General features: G+C 43.7%; 1 protein-coding gene across 5 annotated transcripts in view; it reads right to left on the minus strand.

Moving 5' to 3' along the window:
• The window catches only part of ZFAT (zinc finger and AT-hook domain containing), a 191,863-nt gene that overhangs the window by 67,242 nt on the left and 104,952 nt on the right, over positions 1-19,669 (minus strand). For all 5 annotated transcript variants that reach the window (XM_089518003.1, XM_089518001.1, XM_089518002.1 and 2 more), the window contains 2 exons: positions 3,994-4,081; positions 980-1,129 (listed from right to left, as the gene is read on the minus strand). In XM_089518003.1, the coding sequence (XP_089374129.1) occupies positions 980-1,129; positions 3,994-4,081 (238 nt within the window). The remainder of the gene's footprint in view (positions 1-979; positions 1,130-3,993; positions 4,082-19,669) is intronic.

Raw genomic sequence — 19,669 nt, forward strand, 5'->3', positions numbered from 1 at the left:
CCAACCCTTTCCAGTTTTATGATGATGTTCAGTCTAAGCAGCAAGTACTTTGTATGTTCATGAAAGGCCAGATCATGCACACATGATCATCACTTGATCATTTTAACACCAAGGGGTTGAGCAGATGGGCCAGGAGAACATGGGCTGAATTCATGCTTTCTTAGCCCTAGTACTCACCTAGGTTGGTCCCTGGATCAGTGGGATGGGGAGTGTTCACACAGCTGTCTCTGTCCCAACCTGAGATCCAGGACCAGTTGTGCTGTTACTTTCACTCAGAAGCTGCCATGTTACTGCATCTGATGTGGAAATGGGGCGCCTGGCCACATGGGTGATAGAGGGCTTCGGAGTGAAAGTGATGGCTGGCAAGGTAAGGGGTGTGGTGTGAACAACCCAGTTTTGCTACAGAATTTCTAGGAAAACCAGGGGTTAGTCACCCCAGAGTTGTTTACCCTGGGGTCAGGCTGGATCCTCTGGACAGGCAGGATCAGGCCCAATCCTGCCTGAGGATTTTGGCCTGTGTCATCTGAACTAGATGACATGAGGCTGGGCTTAATCTGAGCCTTTTGGCCCATGCAGTCAACCCCCAAGTGAAGGCTTGCATGCTTGAAGAAGCCATCCAAGATCAAACACAAACACCTTAAAAGTAATACTTTGCAGTGGAGTCGGTTCATGTTTTCTGTTGCCAGTTGTGTTAAGAAATCAGAAATATGTGAACTAGTCCCAAAATTGGAATACTGATTAACTTGCATGAGCAAAAAGTTCTGGAGCAGCCTTTTGGAAGCCTGGAAGAACTGGTTTGCCAGTGTGAGTAGCCAGAACCAAAAGCCTCTAAGTGTCTTTTAAGGTTGTAATCCCGCCTCGATCCATGGGAGAGGCAGGAGGTATAAATAAACTAAATTATTATTATTAATTTGTCCCAAATTTGATATGTAACCAAATTACCAACTAAAAAGATAGGTGCTGACTCAGCTGCAGTTACCTTCATGGGCCCAAATGTGACGCTGCAAATCCGATCCATTCTTCATGAAATAAAAATTGCAATAGGGGCATTTCATGGCTCGCTTTCCTATGAGCCCTTTTAGCTGAACTCTCCTGCCAACAATCTCAGAGATGGTGTTCATTGAAACCTCTGGGGTGGGGTGAAGAAAAACAACAAAACAGAGGTATGTAAGAAAATAATAAGCTCTCACATAAATTACTGAATATTGTTAATCATGTTTCTTGTTGCATCTTTTCAGTAGTTATTCTTTTGCATATTTTCCTCTCAGGTGAGCTTTTACAGTCTAAGGAAATAGCTTCATTAATTTACAGTCTTTCCAACGCTGGTCCTGCTTCTGTGTGACATAAGCTTCCACGGTAACTGACTATTTTAGTGATAAATGAGAATCGAGTTGCACCATTGGTGCTGAAACCATTTTTTTTCCAAGCAGGAAGCATTCTCAAGTGGGCAATACCTAACAGGGCAGCTTTGCTAACCAAATATTTATGAGCTTCAATACTCTCAAGAAGGAGCATAACATTTGTTTAAGGATGCATCGGGGATTTCCAGAGAAATTGAGAATATATAAGCAGACAGCATGTTAACATGCACAGAAGGCCTGAAAATCTAGAGGTCTGGTATAATTGCCAGAAATAATGAAAAGGTGATATGTTTTTGTCTCAGTGGTGCATAATCATCAACCTAATCACAGTTCATAGGTGTATATGTATTCTATCTGAGGGATATGACAGAAAACACTGAAACTACAGGAGGAATCAGAGGCTGAAGTGGGCAACTCAAGGCTGTAGCTATGGGGTGTGTGTGTGTGTGTGAAATGAGACACTGTTCTGCCAGGAACACAAAATTTCTAGCATTCCAGAGTCAGACACTAAAATCATTCATGTGTTCACATTTCCTTGGCAAATTTGTCTGTCCTTTTCTTTGCAGTCTTACTTTTCTGTAATTGTACTATTTTGGGGACTGAAGAAAAATTTCATGGGGGTATATTCTTATTTGGGGGCCAATGCTCTCATTCCACCCATTCATCCTGAATTACACCATGGGGGCATTCGTGGGATGATGGTGGCTTTTATGTGGTCAAGCTGCAGAGTACTTTTCAGGCATAAGGGAGAACAAGACTATGCAACATCAGCTCCCCTTACTGGCAGGCAGTATCAATTAGGTAAGTGACAAAATCTCACTAGCCATCTGTTAACACACACACACACCTGCCCCACAAGATTTCTTGTCTCATACATGATGAGAAAACAAGCACTTTCCCCCACTTTCCTTGAGGTTTCAGTAATTTGGCAAAAATATCTCTATAGAAAATTTTCCCCTTGGGAAGCAGGCAAAGCACATTAATAGCAAACACAAAAGGACTGGCTGACTGATCCAAAAGATACAAACAACCCATCCAACACTTCTAATTTTTACAGGTCCATGCAAAAATGAAGCAACTATTATACTTTAGCTATGTAAAAAGCAAAACAATGGAAAAACCATTTCCGCAAATGTAGAAACGCTCAAGCCTGACAGAATATATTTTGCCGTCTTGGAAATAAAGAGAAAAGGAAAATTACTGCTTCATGCATGTGAAAATGAGGTGAGGATTTATAATGCTATCATGAAACTGTGAATTTAACCAGATGGCAGGTTTCAGCAGAGTTTAATCTTGCCTGTTGGGGTCATGAGAGAAGGTCATGATCCAAACAGGTAAATGGAGACTGAAGTATGCACATGGGCAGCACACTTGCACTGCAACACTCAATATACCGAGCTCACAGCTAGTGCCATGGAAAAAAGCACTGGACAATATTGCCCATCCCATATTTTCAAGAAAACCAGAAGGGTATTGATCATCCATCACATTCCTTTCTCAGGAACTTGGAAAAGTGATAAAAAAAACAAATTGTAATATGAAGATTTATAATGGAAATGGCCAAACCATAAATGTGAAAAGTCGACTATACATGAACACATGTATGGTCAGCTCTTCACATGTGTGGCTTTGACTTTTGCAGATTTGATTATTCACAGATTTGTTTAATATGTTATTTCTAGGAATCGCCAGGATCTCCAGTTTGACTCTACGATCCATGTCTGTCAGATGTCGTGTTGGAGGACCTAGAGATTCCTTGAGAGAATAACTTCTTTGGAACACTTCTTTATAGACATTTCTTCAGACATTTAGACAGCACAGTTCTATGGTCAACTTATGGCAGAGTTTGACCACAGAGTTGCACTGAAGGACCTAAAACTTCCTAGAGGTGTTTTCTCAGTGTTTTTTTTAGTTGCAATTTATCTACTTTCACAAAGGTTCTGCACCCCTAACCCAGTGAATGTGACAGGCCCACTGCATTTCATACTGTAAAGTATAATATTAAGAGTGTAGTAAATATTATACCCTCTATCAATAATTAGATTTCAGGTTAATGTAACTTCTTTTCTGCTCTTCCTCTCCCTCCCTTGTTAGTTTTGTTTTCTCTTCCATTTGTTTTCATTTGGAAAATGAAAACGTTTTTTAAAACCTGCATACAAAACATGGTTATTTAGGCAATGTGCATACAAACTATGCATTTGAGGATATTTCACATAAAAATCAATTTAAAGTTTTATGTACAATATGTGCTTTTTCAAAAAATGATCACAGAAAGATGTGAAAGTTGAAGGGAACAGACTTGTGAAATGCATGGGAAATGCGACCAAGAAGATATAGATGGATTTTTGTATCACTGCTTGGAGGAGAAACAGGGTTCTGTTGGCAGTTATGATACTGAGTCATGATTGCTGGGTATTTTTGTTCAAGATGCACACGCTCCCATTGTCAGGAAGCTACCAATAGCATAGGAAGTGGGCCAGTAAGAATAGTTTTTTACCCCTTCCATTTTGTTTTTGAAATGAAAATGATGATGATGAGTACCAAACGCAATGCAGCTAGGGCCTATTATGCAACTAGTGCCATGCCTCCATGATTATACTACATTTAAAACCATTAGCATGTCTTATCTTACCTGGGTGGTTTGTCTTTATGTGTGATTTTATAAGTCGGTCTTCAGAAAATGATTTATCACACACAGGGCAGGAATAACTCTTTTTGTCCTTTAAAGGGATATGAAAAAGAAAATATTATACTATCAGTTCACTGAGCTGATTACTAAACTCATTACACACTGAATAATATACGGCTCCCAACAAGGTGATTACTGGAAGGCTCAATTGTGAATTTCATCTGGTGCTATGAAAAGCAAGAACCATTATCACGATGAGGCACACCAGAGAAAATATACAAAAATTAGGCTTCATTACCACATTTAAACTGCAGGAAAAGAGATTCCACCTCAACATTAGGAGGAACTTCCTGACAGTAAGGGTTGTCCGACAGTGGAACACACTCCTTCCTCGGAGTGGAGTCTCCTTCCTTAGAGGTCTTTAAGCAGAGGCTGGATGGCCATCTGTCGGGGAAGCTTTGATTGAGATTTCCTGCATGGCAGAAAGGGGTTGGACTGGATAGCCATTGTGGTCTCTTCCAACTCTACGATTCTATTATTCTAATGATTTATCTATCTAAGTCAGAAGCAATGTGGTTCTACACACAACATGTGCAGCAAACTAAAGTGAGAACAATGTGGGGAGATGGAATTTATTTATATTATTCTTTTCAGCAGATTCAACAATACTGTCTTCAGATTTTGAGTATGGGATACTGTTTTTCAGTGCTTCCCTAATATTCTTTTAAAAATTCTCTTTAAGTTAAAAAAGACAAAAACAAATACAGCAAAAAAGCAAGGTGAAAACCCTTTTTCCAATTAGTTTTCTTCTCTGCTAGAAAGTTTTCCCCCTCCATTAGTATTATTTGTTAATATATGGGCAGACATCTGATCTGTAGCTTAGAGCAGGGATGTCTGTTACTGTTCTCCTGTAACAAGACATTTTTGTTATATGTATTATTGCACCAAGCTGCAAATATAGATGTGTTATTCTTTTTATATAGATCTGTCCGCAACTGATCAGATCTGACTTTTTGTGTTGAATCTGATAAATTGCCCCTAATAGAATTCATCTCTGTTTTTTTCACCTCAGATTTAGCTTCTTTCTGTTCTATGAAAGGCCTTTTATTCTCTTCCTGCCACTCACATTACCTCTCATTTCACTGTTCTTTATCTCCCTTTTAATTGCTGTTATCGAGTTCAAGAATGAAATATAGATTTCATTTACCTTAAAGTGGTGGAGTGTGAATTGTCTGGATAGACATATAACCAAAATAATGTATCTTAAGGCCAGAAACCCCTAACATCTCATTTCACTCTGTGTGTAGTTCCAGCCAGGATTACAAATACCTACTCACCTAGTCACCAGTTGCTGAAACCTGGTCTCTATCCAATCAAATAAGGATCTCTTTTAAAAGCTGCATTCTCTTTTTCTTTCTTTCTAGGCAATGCAAGTATACAGTGGGCATGTGTTAAATACTCTCATGATGTGAAAAGAAACCCTGAGTGTCAGAGTGGTTAAATGCCAGTACTACAGCCATTCACTCAAAACCACAAGGTTGCAAGTTCAAGACCAGCAAGAGGGCCCAAGCTCGACTCAGGCTTGCATCCTTCCGAGGTCGCTAAAATGAGTACCCAGACTGTTGGGGGCAAATTAGCTTACTTGCTAATTAGCTTACTTGCTGTTCACCGCTATGATCTTTGGAATAGCGGTATATAAATAAAAAACAAAACAAAACAAACAAAATGCAGGGCTCCAGGTTGACTCAGCCTTCCATCCTTTTATAGGTTGGTAAAATGAGTACCCAGCTTGGTGGGGGCAATTGGCTAACACAGTGTAAAGCACTTAGAATGATTCACACTATAAAATGGTATAGAAATGTATGTTCTATTGCTATTGCTATATTATTAATGAATATTATGAAAACTCTATGAAGGACAGGAGGTTTCATGGCCACTAAAAGAATTTCTGTCACCTCTGCAAAAAATTGTAGTTAACTTTCAAAGTTCTAAAAGAACTGTAAAGTACCAGTGTATCTTGTTTTCTAGCATTGCTCAGTTATATAGATGGCAACTCACAACCTATCAAGGGCTTGGGTCAAGATCCTTCAAGCTGAGATGCTGCCTACCTCTGCTAGAATAGCTGTCAGCTCTACTGAGAACTGACCCAAGTAAAGCCTCTGCCATTAGAAAACAACTTTATGGTTGAAGGGGGCAATTCACAATTCCCTGGACTGCTAGTTATCCTGCTATAACCTTATTACAGTACTTGCTTCCATTCAGACTATTATTTGGTCTGTGAACAGTGAAACTAATGGAAATAGTTTAACCTACCTTATGATCTTTGCAATAATAAAAAAAACCTGAGTCTGGTGGATAAGAAAACAAACCAAGTAGGATAAAAGAATATCACAGCTAGAATGGATTTAGTAGAAGAGTTAAGGTTAACCAATTTGTGACTGGAAGGACACATTATGCTCTTAAAGATGGCAATGTATGGGATGCAGCAGGTTTTTATACAGTACCCCTTTCTACATTACAACCTTTTGAAGAAACTATCTTTTGAGTTTCTTCTAATCCAACAAAAGGGCCATTTATTCCAACTTCTGTTAATGTAGTCCAGGGGTAGGCAACCCTTTTGAGCCGGGGGCCGGGTTGCTGTCCCTCAGACAACTGGGGGGCCGAAGCCAAAAAATAAATAATTAAATAATTTTTTAAAAAATTAAATATATAAATAAATCAGGACAAATGTAGGACAAAATTTTCAAATGGAAGACACTTTTTTTAAAAAAATGGAGGACACATGAAAAAATTTGCTGATTTAAAAAAAAATGTTAATATAAATGCATGTTTCTGAGGCTTCTATAGACAATTGCCCCCCAACGGCCCCGGCGGCAATCGGCGGCAGGACCGGGCTGGGGCCGGTCCCAAGGCCTTGTGGGGCCGCATCCGGCCCGCGGGCCGCAGGTTGCCTACCCCTGATGTAGTCCATTGGCAGGACTGAGGGACACTACAGAAAATGAGACATATAAGAAGGACCATAGGCTTCTTTCAGTTTTGCCTCTACGACTGCAGCTCTTCATTCCAAGCTGGTTTTTGAAGCTTTTAACAGGCTTAGCCTAGTATTACTGGAACTACTACAGGTAAGGAGTAGAATTTTCTTTCAATACTCTTTATGGCATTTTCAGATGTCATTTTTTTTTCTTTGCCAGCTGTACCTGTGCATTCACAATAACGCTGTGAACTGCTTTTGGCCCACACAAGGCATAATCAGTACAACAGAACTATAGCATGGTTAAATTCAACAAATACTTGGATTCTTATTCCTTAAGTTCTTAAACCTAGAGGAATATACAAGATGATAGTTACTGTATTTTCTGGCATATAAGACTACTTTTTAACCCAGGAAAATCTTCTCAAAAGTTGGGGGTCGTCTTACACGCTTGGTGTCGTCTTATAGGGCAGACTGGAGAATCTGCAGTTGCCGCATATGGTGGGGGGAGCTCAAAAACGGCTGCGGGCACATCCCCGCCGTATGCCGTAATTGTATGAAAGCAGCTACCACTCTGATAGTCTTGGAGACAGGGAGGGCTGGGCAGGCAGGGAGAGCTGACCAGTCCAAGCAGGCTTTGTATACAACAAGGTTTCCTGCTAAGTACCTGCATGTCATAAGCATTTGAATTAAAATTACCATATTGAAATCAAATCTGATGTTTTTTTAATTTTTATTTGGTGTGCGTTGGAAGAGGGGTAGTCTTATATGGCAAGTATATCCTTAATTCTATATTTTAACTGGAAAAGTTGAGGGTCATCTTATACGCCCAGTCGTCTTATACGACGGAAAATACGGTATATAAAGTGTTACAATTCTGGTAATAAACTAGAGTGAACCCTTCCCACCCGTGGGGTTTTGGTCCTGAGACTCACCATGGATGGATGAAAAAAATGCAGACAATCGCACCCCACATTATTCAACAGTGGTGATGTGTGTGTGGATGCGTCAGTGCATCTGCATGTATGCACTGCCACTGAATAATATGGGATGTGGTGATTTGTGGGCACTCAAATCTATGGCTCACAGATTGCTGGTATTGGGAGGGGGTGTCCACTGTACTTGTGCAGGAGGGCCTTTTAGTGGGGTGTGCATGTAATGTACTTTTGTTCTCATTGTTGTTTTCAAATTATTGTATACTTTTAAAAATAAGTGCTGTTTTACAGCATAATTTAATTGTTTTTAAAGTTTTTGAATTATAACCATTAATTTTTAGCTATATTTTATTTTAATCCACGTTGTATCTGGCCACGGTGGTACATGCCTTGGGTACATCCCGTTTGGACTACTGTAATGGGCTCTACATGGGTCTGCCTTTGAAAAGTGCTTGGAAAATTCACTTGGTTCAAAGAGCCGCTGCCAGGCTGTTAATAGGGGCAGATTACAGAGTCTATACAATGCCCCTGTTGAAACAGCTTCATTGGCTGCCAGTTTGTTTCCGGGCACAATTCAAGGTGCTGGTTATTACCTATAAAGTCCTACATGGCTCAGGTCCACACTATTTGGCAGACCATTTCTCCTGGTATGAACCAGCCTGGACTCTGAGATCCTCTGGAGAAACCCTTCTCTCCGTCCCAACACCATCACAAACACAGTTGGTGGGGACGTGGGGGAGGGCCTTCTCAATGGATGCCTGTTAGAATCCTGTTAGTATTCTACCAGATAGTGTTTGTAGTATAGTATAGTAGTTGGGGGATGATGGGGCTTTAGCTGCAGTAGAAGAGTAGGTAGTGATGGTAGTGCATACCAGGGCCAGGTGTCTTATCTAGTGGCCTTGAAAGCCTGGCTCTCCGAGCGCTCAGAGCTGGGGAATGTGCTTTCACTTTTGTGGGAACCAGGAGGGGCTTCGCTTGGCGGGTTTCTGCTTGGGAGGGGATTTGGCTTTTGGGAATTCTGTTCCTTTGTCTTTGGGGAGGGTGTGGTCAGTCTCAGCTAAGAAGCTGAGTGAGGCACATGTCTGATTCTGGATCTATCAATAAAGTGCTGTTGATTATATCAATCAAGCTGACTGGTTGATTGTCTGGAATTCTGGGTGCTAACTCTGACAGTTAGCTGAGACTCCTTATACCAATTTCTGCAACAACCATGACGGACCAGGAGGCTAAAGGGGAAACTGCATCCTCCAAAGAAAGCCAAACGACCGAGGCTGTGGGGGACACTCAGACTGAGGCTCGAGGAACTGGGGCAGCGCCAAGGGTGGTGAGACAGCAGTTGCCACAGACCCCACTGGCACCAGGGCAGTGGTTTGGCCTGCCAGTGGCGCCACCCCGAACGAAAGAGCGAAGGCGTGCTACACGCTGGTCGGACTGGGACACCGGCTTCACGCAGCCGCTGCAACTGCCTCCTGGGGAAGAAGCCGACTTAGAAACGCAGGTACAGCAGCTGACGGTGGACATGGAGGGGGTCCAGGGCACCCTGGCCACGATCCTAGAGGTCCTCCAACGGCTCACTGGTGAAGGAGGAGGGGGAGCAGGAGCAGGAGCAGGTGCAGGACCGGCCCCTGCCCCAGCAGTGGTGCTCCCAGGGGCTGGAGCTGGCGCGGGAGCTGGGGAGGAAGAGGCTTTGCCCCAGGGTCCCCCACCGGCGGCACCCCCCCAAGACAGAGTGCACGAGGTCCAAGCCAGGAGGCTGGGAGTCAAGTTTGATGGGGATCCCCACACCCTGCCCTACTTCCTATCGCAAGTGGCGGACCATATGGAGGAGTGGGGACCCACCTTCCCCAACGAGGCAGCCAAAGTAAAGTGTGTGGCTAGACATCTCAAAGGGGAGGCTGCGAACTGGCTGGTACAGCTATACGACTGCCAGGCCACTGAGCTGAGAAGCCTAGCAGAATTCATGAGAGCTCTAAGGGCCAGATTTGAAGACCCCTTTCGGGCTAGCATTGCCTTGGCTGAACTTAAGGCTTTGGATCAGGGATCCAGGTCGGTGTCTGAATATGCAATGGAATTCAGGAGATTGGTGGCACAAGTGCCTGACTGTACGGAGGGAATGAAGATTCAGTACTTTAAAGAGGGACTGCGTCCTGAGATTGTGAGATGGGCCCTCACCAGAGGCAACCCCCCCACCGCGATGGAGTGGATCAGATTGGCTGGAGAGGCGGAGGCCATTCAGCAAGAGGTCAAGATGCTGTCTCGGAGGAGAGAAAAAGATTCCAAAGGGAAGGGAAACAGGGCCCCAGCACCGAAAGCTAAAGGGCAAGGAAGCTCTGCGGAGAGTGAGTGGGAGAAAAGGCGCAGGCTGGGCCTGTGTTTGAAATGCGGCAATAAAGGCCACTTAATTGCAGCCTGTCCAGACAAAGGCCAGGAGAGGAAACCCAACCCCTCACAGACCCCCCCTGGCAAAGCAGCGAAAGGGGGAAAAAGCAAGCCAGAGAAGAAGACCCCAGCTGATCGCAGCCTGCAAGCAGCGGAGGAAGGGGAGTCTGAAGTCTGGACAGACAGTGGGAGTTCGGAGCCTGAGGAGGGGCCTTTAAACTACCAGAGCCTGCCTTAGAAAGCGGCGAAAGGCGGGCTGATGGAACTGAGAGCCGCGTGCGAATGGTGAGTGGGGGTGTCCCCCTATTTTCATTGACTGTGACTTTGATGGTGGGGTCAAAGAAAAGGGCCATGCAACTAATTGCAGCCATTGACTGTGGGTGCACCAGGTGCTTAATAAACCCGGCTGTAGTCAGCAGTTTGGACATTGCAACTCACCCCTTGCAAGAGCCCATACCCTTTACCCAGATGGATGGGTCTCTGATGGGTGGGCAAGCAGCAGAGAGGAAAACCGCCCCGTTGTGGCTTGGGGTGGCAGACCATTGGGAACAACTTCAGCTGGTGGTGGGGCCCACCTACAACTATCATTTGATGCTGGGAATTGACTGGTTGCATCACCACAACCCCTCTTTAAGGTGGAGGGACAGACAATTGATTTTTGATGATCCAGTCTGCAGAGAGCATTGCCTGGACCAGGCTGTTGTGCTTCCTCCTCTCTTCCCGCCGGTGCCACGCCCGGGGTTGACCCCAAAGGAGGTGGCTGCCCATTTAGAGACTGTGCAAGGAGATGGGATCATGGACTGTGTTGGGGAGGGAGCAGTCTCCTTCCCTCAGTGCTATCAAGATTTGCAGGGGGTTTTTGAAGCTAAGGAATGTGATGTGCTGCCTCCACATAGAGAGACGGATTGCGCCATTGAAATAGAGCCGGGGGCGCCGTTGCCTAAACCTAAGTTGTACTCGATGACCCCAAGGGAACTCACCACCTTAAAGGAGTTTATTGAGAAAAACTTGGCCCGGGGATTTATTAGACCATCAACCTCGACTTTTGCCGCTCCTGTCTTCTTCAGGGAAAAGAAGGATGGCTCTTTACGGTTGGTCACAGACTACCGTAACTTGAATGGGATTTGTAGTACCAACAAATACCCCTTGCCATTAATGAAAGACATGCTGGGACGGTTGGTCACGGGCAAGATTTTTACCAAGCTGGATTTGAGAGATGCTTACTACCGTGTTCGCATCAAAGAGGGGGATGAATACAAGACTGCATTTAATTGCCCCCTGGGGGCATTTGAGTACCTAGTTCTCCCTTTTGGCCTTGCGGGGGCGCCAGGGATTTTCATGAGGCATATTAACGAGGTACTACATGACCTATTGTTTGAAGGGGTCCTGGTATACCTGGATGATGTGCTAATTTACTCCAAAGACTTGGATAGCCACATTAAGTTAGTCCGGGAGGTACTCAAGAGACTGTTGGATAATCAGCTGTATGTGAAACTATCAAAATGTCATTTCCACACAGAAAGACTGGACTTTTTGGGGTATAGGGTTTCTAACCAGGGCATAGAAATGGATCCTGCTAAAGTGCAAACTGTACTAGACTGGGCGCCCCCTAGAAACCGCAAGGATGTTCAGAGGTTCTTGGGCTTTGCCAACTTCTACAGACAATTCATTCCTGATTTCGCCAGAATTGCATTACCCATAACTGACCTACTTAAAACTAAGTCTTTGGAGAAGAAAGGGGGAGAGGCACCAAAGGGGAGCAAGGGACCCAAGCCTTCTTCTCCAATTCGGTGGTCTGAGGAGTGCCAACGGGCTTTCGACCAATTGAAGTTGTTGTTCAGTAATGAACCCATTTTGCTTCACCCTGACCCAGATAGGCCCTTTGTTGTGCAAGTGGATGCAAGTGACTTTGCCATGGGCGCGGTATTATTGCAAAGGGACTCAGATGATAAACTAAGGCCCTGTGCTTACCTGTCTAGAAGGTTCCAAAAGGCTGAGTTATCTTGGCCTTGCTGGGAGAAAGAGGCTTATGCCATAAAACACGCCTTAGAAAGTTGGCGGCAGTTCTTAGAGGGGGCTCCACAACCTTTTGAGGTGTGGACGGACCACAGGAATTTGGAGGCATTGCAAACTCCTCGAAAACTGACCCCCAAACAGAGAAGGTGGGCCAAGGACTTTTATAAATACAAGTTCAAGTTGAAATTCTTCCCTGGGCGCCAAAACATTTTGGCTGATGCACTTTCCAGGTTGCCACAACATGAGGGGAAAGAGGCCGTTCCACTGGAAACTATCTTCTCCCCTGAACAGTTGGGCCTAGCAGTAATTACTCGCAGCAAGGCCAAGGCTTCATCACAGCCCCCTGCACAGGCTAAGTCTGAAACCCTGCTGGATGACATTCTGCTACGGATCCAGCAGGTGGCAGAGGCGGATGACTGGCTACTGAGCCACAAGGACTTGCTGTCTCGTAATGCACAGGGACTGTGGGTAAAGAATTCTAGAATCTATGTCCCTGCTTCCATGAGAGTGGACATTTTAAAGCTCTGCCATAATTCTAAAGCTGCTGGACATTGGGGTTATCTGAAGACTTGGCACAAACTACGCAACACTTATTGGTGGGAAGGTGTGCGTGCTGATGTGGATGCTTTTGTAAAAAGTTGCTCTGTTTGTGCTAGGGCCAAGCCTGTTGTGGGAAAGCCCAGAGGTTTACTGCACCCTTTGCCCACGCCGGACTCACCCTGGAAACACATTGCTATGGACTTTATAACTGATTTGCCACCAAGTAAAGGCAGAGACACCATTTGGGTGGTAGTGGACTTGTTTTCTAAACAAACCCATTATGTTGCTTGCAAGGGGATGCCTTCAGCTTCAAAGTTAGCTGACCTTTTCATTGCCTATATATATAAATATCACGGATTGCCTGATAGAATAATTTCGGATAGGGGCAGTACCTTCACCTCTAAGTTTTGGAGGGTACTGCAGAAAAAATTGGGGGTTCAATTGGCCCTCAGCACGGCCTATCATCCTGAGACGGATGGGCAATGTGAAAAAACGAACATGGCCCTTGAGAGGTACCTTCGGTCCTACACTAATTATTTGCAGGATGATTGGTATGACTTGCTCCCTCATGCAGAGGTAGCTTTCAATAGTGCTGTCCATAAGAGCACTGGGCAGTCTCCTTTTTTGATTAACTATGGATTTGAACCTAAGTTGCTGCCTGCATTGCCTGTTGAGAAGTCTGACCCTGTTGCGGTGTCTCAATGGTCTGAGAAAGTCAAGGGAGCCTGGCCCATGATTACTAAAGCACTGCAGGACGCCAAGCGTCAGTACAAAAAGTATGCGGACAGAAAAAGGTCAGATGGTTGGGACATTAAGCCTGGGGACATGGTCTACCTGTCCACAAAAAATTTGAAGTCCAGGTTTCCTTCAAAGAAGTTGGGTCCTAAGTACATTGGCCCTTTCCCTGTTAAAAGACTGGTGAATGATGTCACTGCCGAACTCATTCTTCCCAAGTCCTATCGTCATCTTCACCCCGTTTTTCATTTCAGGTTGTTGAAACCAGATCGGAGCACGGACCGGTGGAAGACCACGGACTGTCAGCCTCTGCCCATGATGATTGATGGGCAACAACACTTTGAAGTTGCAAAAATTTTGGACTCTAGGTTGCACAAAGGCAAACTCCAGTATCTCATTCGCTGGAAGCATTTTCCTGTTGATCATGATGAATGGGTTTCTGTTGCTCATGTTAATGCGCCTGATTTGGTGGCTCGTTTTCATGCACAGTACCCTGACAAGCCTTCTCTTTCTGCTGTCACTTGATTTAGTTTTCTGCTGTCTTTTGGGGTAGGGGGGTTTTTTTTTTTTTCGGGGGGCTGACTGTTAGAATCCTGTTAGTATTCTACCAGATAGTGTTTGTAGTGTAGTATAGTAGTTGGGGGATAATGGGGCTTTAGCTGCAGTAGAAGAGTAGATAGTGATGGTAGTGCATACCAGGGCCAGGTGTCTTATCTAGTGGCCTTGAAAGCCTGGCTCTCCGAGCGCTCAGAGCTGGGGAATGTGCTTTCACTTTTGTGGGAACCAGGAGGGGCTTCGCTTGGCGGGTTTCTGCTTGGGAGGGGATTTGGCTTTTGGGAATTCTGTTCCTTTGTCTTTGGGGAGGGTGTGGTCAGTCTCAGCTAAGAAGCTGAGTGAGGCACATGTCTGATTCTGGATCTATCAATAAAGTGCTGTTGATTATATCAATCAAGCTGACTGGTTGATTGTCTGGAATTCTGGGTGCTAACTCTGACACCTCCCCAAAGACAAAGGAACAGAATTCCCAAAAGCCAAATCCCCTCCCAAGCAGAAACCCGCCAAGCGAAGCCCCTCCTGGTTCCCACAAAAGTGAAAGCACATTCCCCAGCTCTGAGCGCTCGGAGAGCCAGGCTTTCAAGGCCACTAGATAAGACACCTGGCCCTGGTATGCACTACCATCACTATCTACTCTTCTACTGCAGCTAAAGCCCCATTATCCCCCAACTACTATACTACACTACAAACACTATCTGGTAGAATACTAACAGGATTCTAACAGGAGGGTGTGGTCAGTCTCAGCTAAGAAGCTGAGTGAGGCACATGTCTGATTCTGGATCTATCAATAAAGTGCTGTTGATTATATCAATCAAGCTGACTGGTTGATTGTCTGGAATTCTGGGTGCTAACTCTGACAGTTAGCTGAGACTGACCACACTCTGGAAGAGTCAGGGAGATCAGAATGGCTCCCTCCTTGATGGCCTTCTGTCAGCAGGTGAAGACCTACCTATTCACACAGGTGTTTAAGTAATTACTATAAGGATAGGCTGGGAAGTTATGTTGGACCATTTTAAAAATGTGTTACAGTTTCCCCCCCTCTTATTTATAGTTTTATCTTTTTAAAATATGTTTTATTCTTTTAATAACTATCTGATTTAATATTGTAATAATTTAATTCCTTTTTAATTTACTTATTATTATTATTTTAATTTTTATGTTTTTAATTGTACTGTTTTTAATGCTGTGAAGCTGCTCTGAGTCCAAGTCCTGGGAAAAGAGTGAAATACAAATAAATATAATAAATAAACATTGTAAACCATGCTGGGCTCCATGCTGGGAGAAATTGTTGACTGCCTGAGTCAGCCTCAACTCATGACAACCATGTGGATGAGACATCTCCAAGACCTTCTGTCCTTCACTGCTCTGTTCAGTTCCTGCAGGCTCAGACCTGTGGCCTTTCTGATTGAGTTTAACCATCTGCCATGTGGCCTTCCTCTACCTTTCCTAGCAATATTGTCCTTTCCAGTGATTCATGCTTTCTCATGATGTGGCCAAAGTATGACAGCCTTAGTTTGGTCATCCAGGCATCCAGAAAGAGTTGAGGTTTGATCTTTCTAGGACCCATTTGTTTGTTTTCTTGGAAAGGCAAGATAGTAAATAAGCATAAATAAATAAATACTAGAACTGCTTTCTTTCAATATATGCTGGGCTGCAGTGGAGTTCTGGTCCATTTCATTCCATTGTTTTCTGAGAGAATAAAGAGAAGCTAAAGGGAAAGATTCCAAATATCACCCCTCCCTTCTGTGTACATGTACACAATGGGGCCTGAATAGTTTAGAAAGCAGAAATAAATATACAGATCCTCAAGCATATTATAATTCCAGAGCCAAGGTGATGAATTTGCAATTCTAACTGCATTCTGAACATATGGAGTTAGTTCAACAAGGGCTCCTGGGAACCCTAACAGGCTGGAAGACACATGCTGTTGCGCTTCTGCAAATGCCAAGACTGGCCTCCTCAAAAAGCAACATGCCACAGGAGGCAGAGAGATAAAAATGCTCAGGTCCTGTGGAGAAACTGGCAAAACATGGAGGAAAGTTTTGGGTTTTTTTTACTATAAAAGAAAATAGTAGAAGACCATATCTGCTATTTGAGGGACCTTCTACAGCTTACTCAATCAGTACAGTATAGATATATTTGAAGATCTTTCCTTAGCAGGCTGTTACATCTGTAAGAGAAAAATTCCAATGCTGAGCTTCAAGAAAATCTCAGTGGGATTGGCAAGCATCTTCAAAGCAACTCCAGGTTTGCAATTCCATTTTTCTATGGCATTCTAGGATTTTGAAGATGACCCTCGGCATCTCCTTGCATTTGTCCAGACACAAGATGATTATAAGCATATTCACCATCAAAAGATGCCAATACTTATAGGGGAAACAAACCAATACTCCCCCCCTTCCCACACACTAATGTGTCTTGATCTTCTAATACAAATACAAATTCTCTTGCTTTTGCCCTGCCACATATTGGATATCCATATGCCTGTATAATCCAAATAAACTGACTCAGATGGCCTTTTTATAATATAACTTCAGAAACTAATTTATGCCTCACATATGTGAAACACTTCATTTATTTCATGCAACACAATTAATTTAGAAAGAATATATTCTGAAAACGATATGAAGTGGCCAGTCTTCATGAGTAAGAAGCCTGAACTGTTCTATATATGAGTGTCAATTAAAGATATATTGAAGAGTATTAAAAGGATATTAAAGGCCCAATACAGATGGATGGAAAGTGCCATCTTCAGACCAAAATTAGGGTTCGGGAGCACACAGCAACTGCACACTCCCAAACCCTAATACGGAATGGTGGTGCCATCATGGCGGCCTCCTGTCCACATGGGGGCTGCCATGATGACGAAAGGGCCGCACAGCGTCCAGACGTCGCTGGCAAGAAGTGGTGTCATGGCGGCGCCCCTTCCTGTTTGTGGCGCTGCAAAAACAAGCCGCTCTAGGCGGCTTCTTTTTGGCACCACGTGAGTGCTGCAGCGTGCGGCTGCTGAGCACCGACTCGGGGCAAAGATGGGCAGCGCTGAGCTGCCTGTCTGTCGAGCCCCAAAGAGTATTAAAGAGATAGAAAACCTGGGGAGTCAGGAAGTAGGCAAGTAGCAACACTTGAAAAGCAGAACAGAACTGAGTTTTGGAGTTTAAAGATCAAGTATTATCACTCTAACAGAGAAATTCCACGGTGTGTGTGAAAGGCAGACAAAGATCAAAGATGATAGACAGAAATTTCAAGACACTTTACAAAATCTCACACACAATACTTTCTCCATCCAGAGGGCCACCTGGTCCATCCCTCCCTCCCTTTATTTATATCTCCCCATTTCTTGACTGGGACTCAAGGAGGCTAACAAAAGATGGAAAATTACAATAAAATATATATATAAGCAAATAGAAGCTGAAATTAAAACTGTATTAAAGGAACATTGGCCTGTTACAGACTGCCAAAATAAAGCTGCTTCAGGTCTCTTTGGAGGCATACTATTTAAATGATGCATGGGTCCTAAGAGTTCGGCGGTCGCGCCAAAGCCACACTCCATTCCTAAGCACTGGAGTGCAGCTTTGGTGCAGCTTCTGGATTCTTCGGATGCATGCATCATTTAAACAGCATACCTCCAAAAAGACCCGAAGCAGCTTTATTTTGGCAGTCTGTAACAGGCCTTAAATTATTATTTTAAAACAATGATTAAAAGCAGTATAGCACCATGAAAAACCCTTTTTGTGTAAGCAATCAATTCCTAAAGGCTTGCTGGAAGAAAAAAGACTTCACCGGCCACCAAAAAGACAGCAAAGAAGGACCCAACCAAATGCCTCAGAAGAAGTAGAGTGAAGTCTACGAAAGTTCATGCTGCCAATTTCTTTCTTTCAGTTAGTCTCAAAGGTGCTACAAGATCTCTCTACATACTGATTCTACAGACTAACACAGCTATATCTTCAATTTCCTAGGGAGGGACATCCAAAGTGTAGGACCAGCCACAGAAAAGGCTCTCTCCCATGTTCTCACTATGGGCCTGAACAGACAGGTCAAAATAAAGCTGCTTCGGGTCACTTTGGAGGTATGCTATTTAAATGATGCATGCGTTCTAAGAAGCTGGAAGCCATGGCATAGCCACGCTCCAGTCCTGAGGACTGGAACACAGCTTTGGTGCAGCTTCTGGCCTCTTAAAAAGTGTGTCATTTAAACAGCATACCGCCAAAGAGACCCGAAGCAGCTTTATTTTGGCCTGTCTCTCCCTGTGATAGCAGTGGTATAGAAAAAAATGCCTTCTCTGAAGATCTTAAAATTCGGGCAAGCCCATATGGAAAGATAAAGTCCTCCAGACAGCCTGCACCTATGCCATATAGGGCTTTCTAGGTCATAACCAGCACTTTGAATTATGTCTGGAAACAGACTAGCAGACAATAGAGCTGTTTCAGCAACAGAGTTGAATGCTCCCTGTAACCAGCATCTGTTAGCAATCTGGATGCAGTTCCAGTTAACTCTGAAGCATCAAATAAATAAACAACAACAACAACAAAAAAGAACGGGTGGACTATCTCATCCAGGAGCAGGCTGAAAGTTATCTTTAGCAGTTCTGCAGTTCAGTATCTTCAAAAACACCGGTGTTCTTTGTTACACAGAGGCAGTTTTCTCAACCAAGAGCTTCCTTGGAATATGCTTGTGACAACTTCAGGAATCATGCAGAGAATGTCTGGCCAAAGCTGCTTCTTTTAACAGTAAGGTGAATGTGTCAGATTTTCACAGTGGCTGTCAGTCATTTGGTGTTTTTGTAGAAAATTCCCAGGACTGACTGGGGAACATATTACTGTCTTAATCCTTCAGAGTAACCCTGCCACTTTTCCAGCCAGCATGAAGGCATTTTTTGGTCTGAGACTTTGCATTCCTGAAACCACTCAAGTAATAAATAGGTAGTCCCAAAGAAAGGCTCCATCATAGATCAGAAGCTCATCACAATGCCCCTGTCACAGATGGAAACAGAGCCTCGCTTAATGATCCAGTTGGGATTCTTTTACAATACACTTCTTGTCACATTCTCAGTATCTGCATTTGTCCTGGACAAAGAAAGTGCTAATTTAGCCCTGGTTTTTAGAAATGCTGCCTTTTTGAAGACTTTCTAAAGGACATAAAACAGGCAAAATGTCTAGTGTGGACTCTAAACAAAACTTGAAATGCTTTCCTATATTTTCTGTTTTCCTTACCATTCAACACGTACAGATTGGGAACCCAGGGCTGGCAAACAATGTCTAGGGTGAAGTGACAAAACTAGATAGTTCTGTGGCATCATGGCAGCAGCGTAAAAACATCAGGATTACCTGGAAATACATATATGGCTTTGGCATGCCCCTGGAAGAGCATCCAAGCCAGCTGAGTATCACATCAAAAATCAAAATTTCTATCCTTGCCAAATCATTTCATGGCGTTATATGGGTGAATTTTACACAAGCTTTCTACTTTACACAACACTATCAAAATTAAAAACAGATTTTTTTAGAAATTCTGGATTATACAGGACTAGAGCTCTTTTTCATTTATTTTA

This window comes from Sceloporus occidentalis, unplaced genomic scaffold (assembly GCF_023333645.1).
Source record: "Sceloporus occidentalis isolate IW3139 unplaced genomic scaffold, rSceOcc1.0.p SCAF_3, whole genome shotgun sequence".
NCBI classification, from domain to species: Eukaryota; Metazoa; Chordata; class Lepidosauria; order Squamata; family Phrynosomatidae; genus Sceloporus; species Sceloporus occidentalis.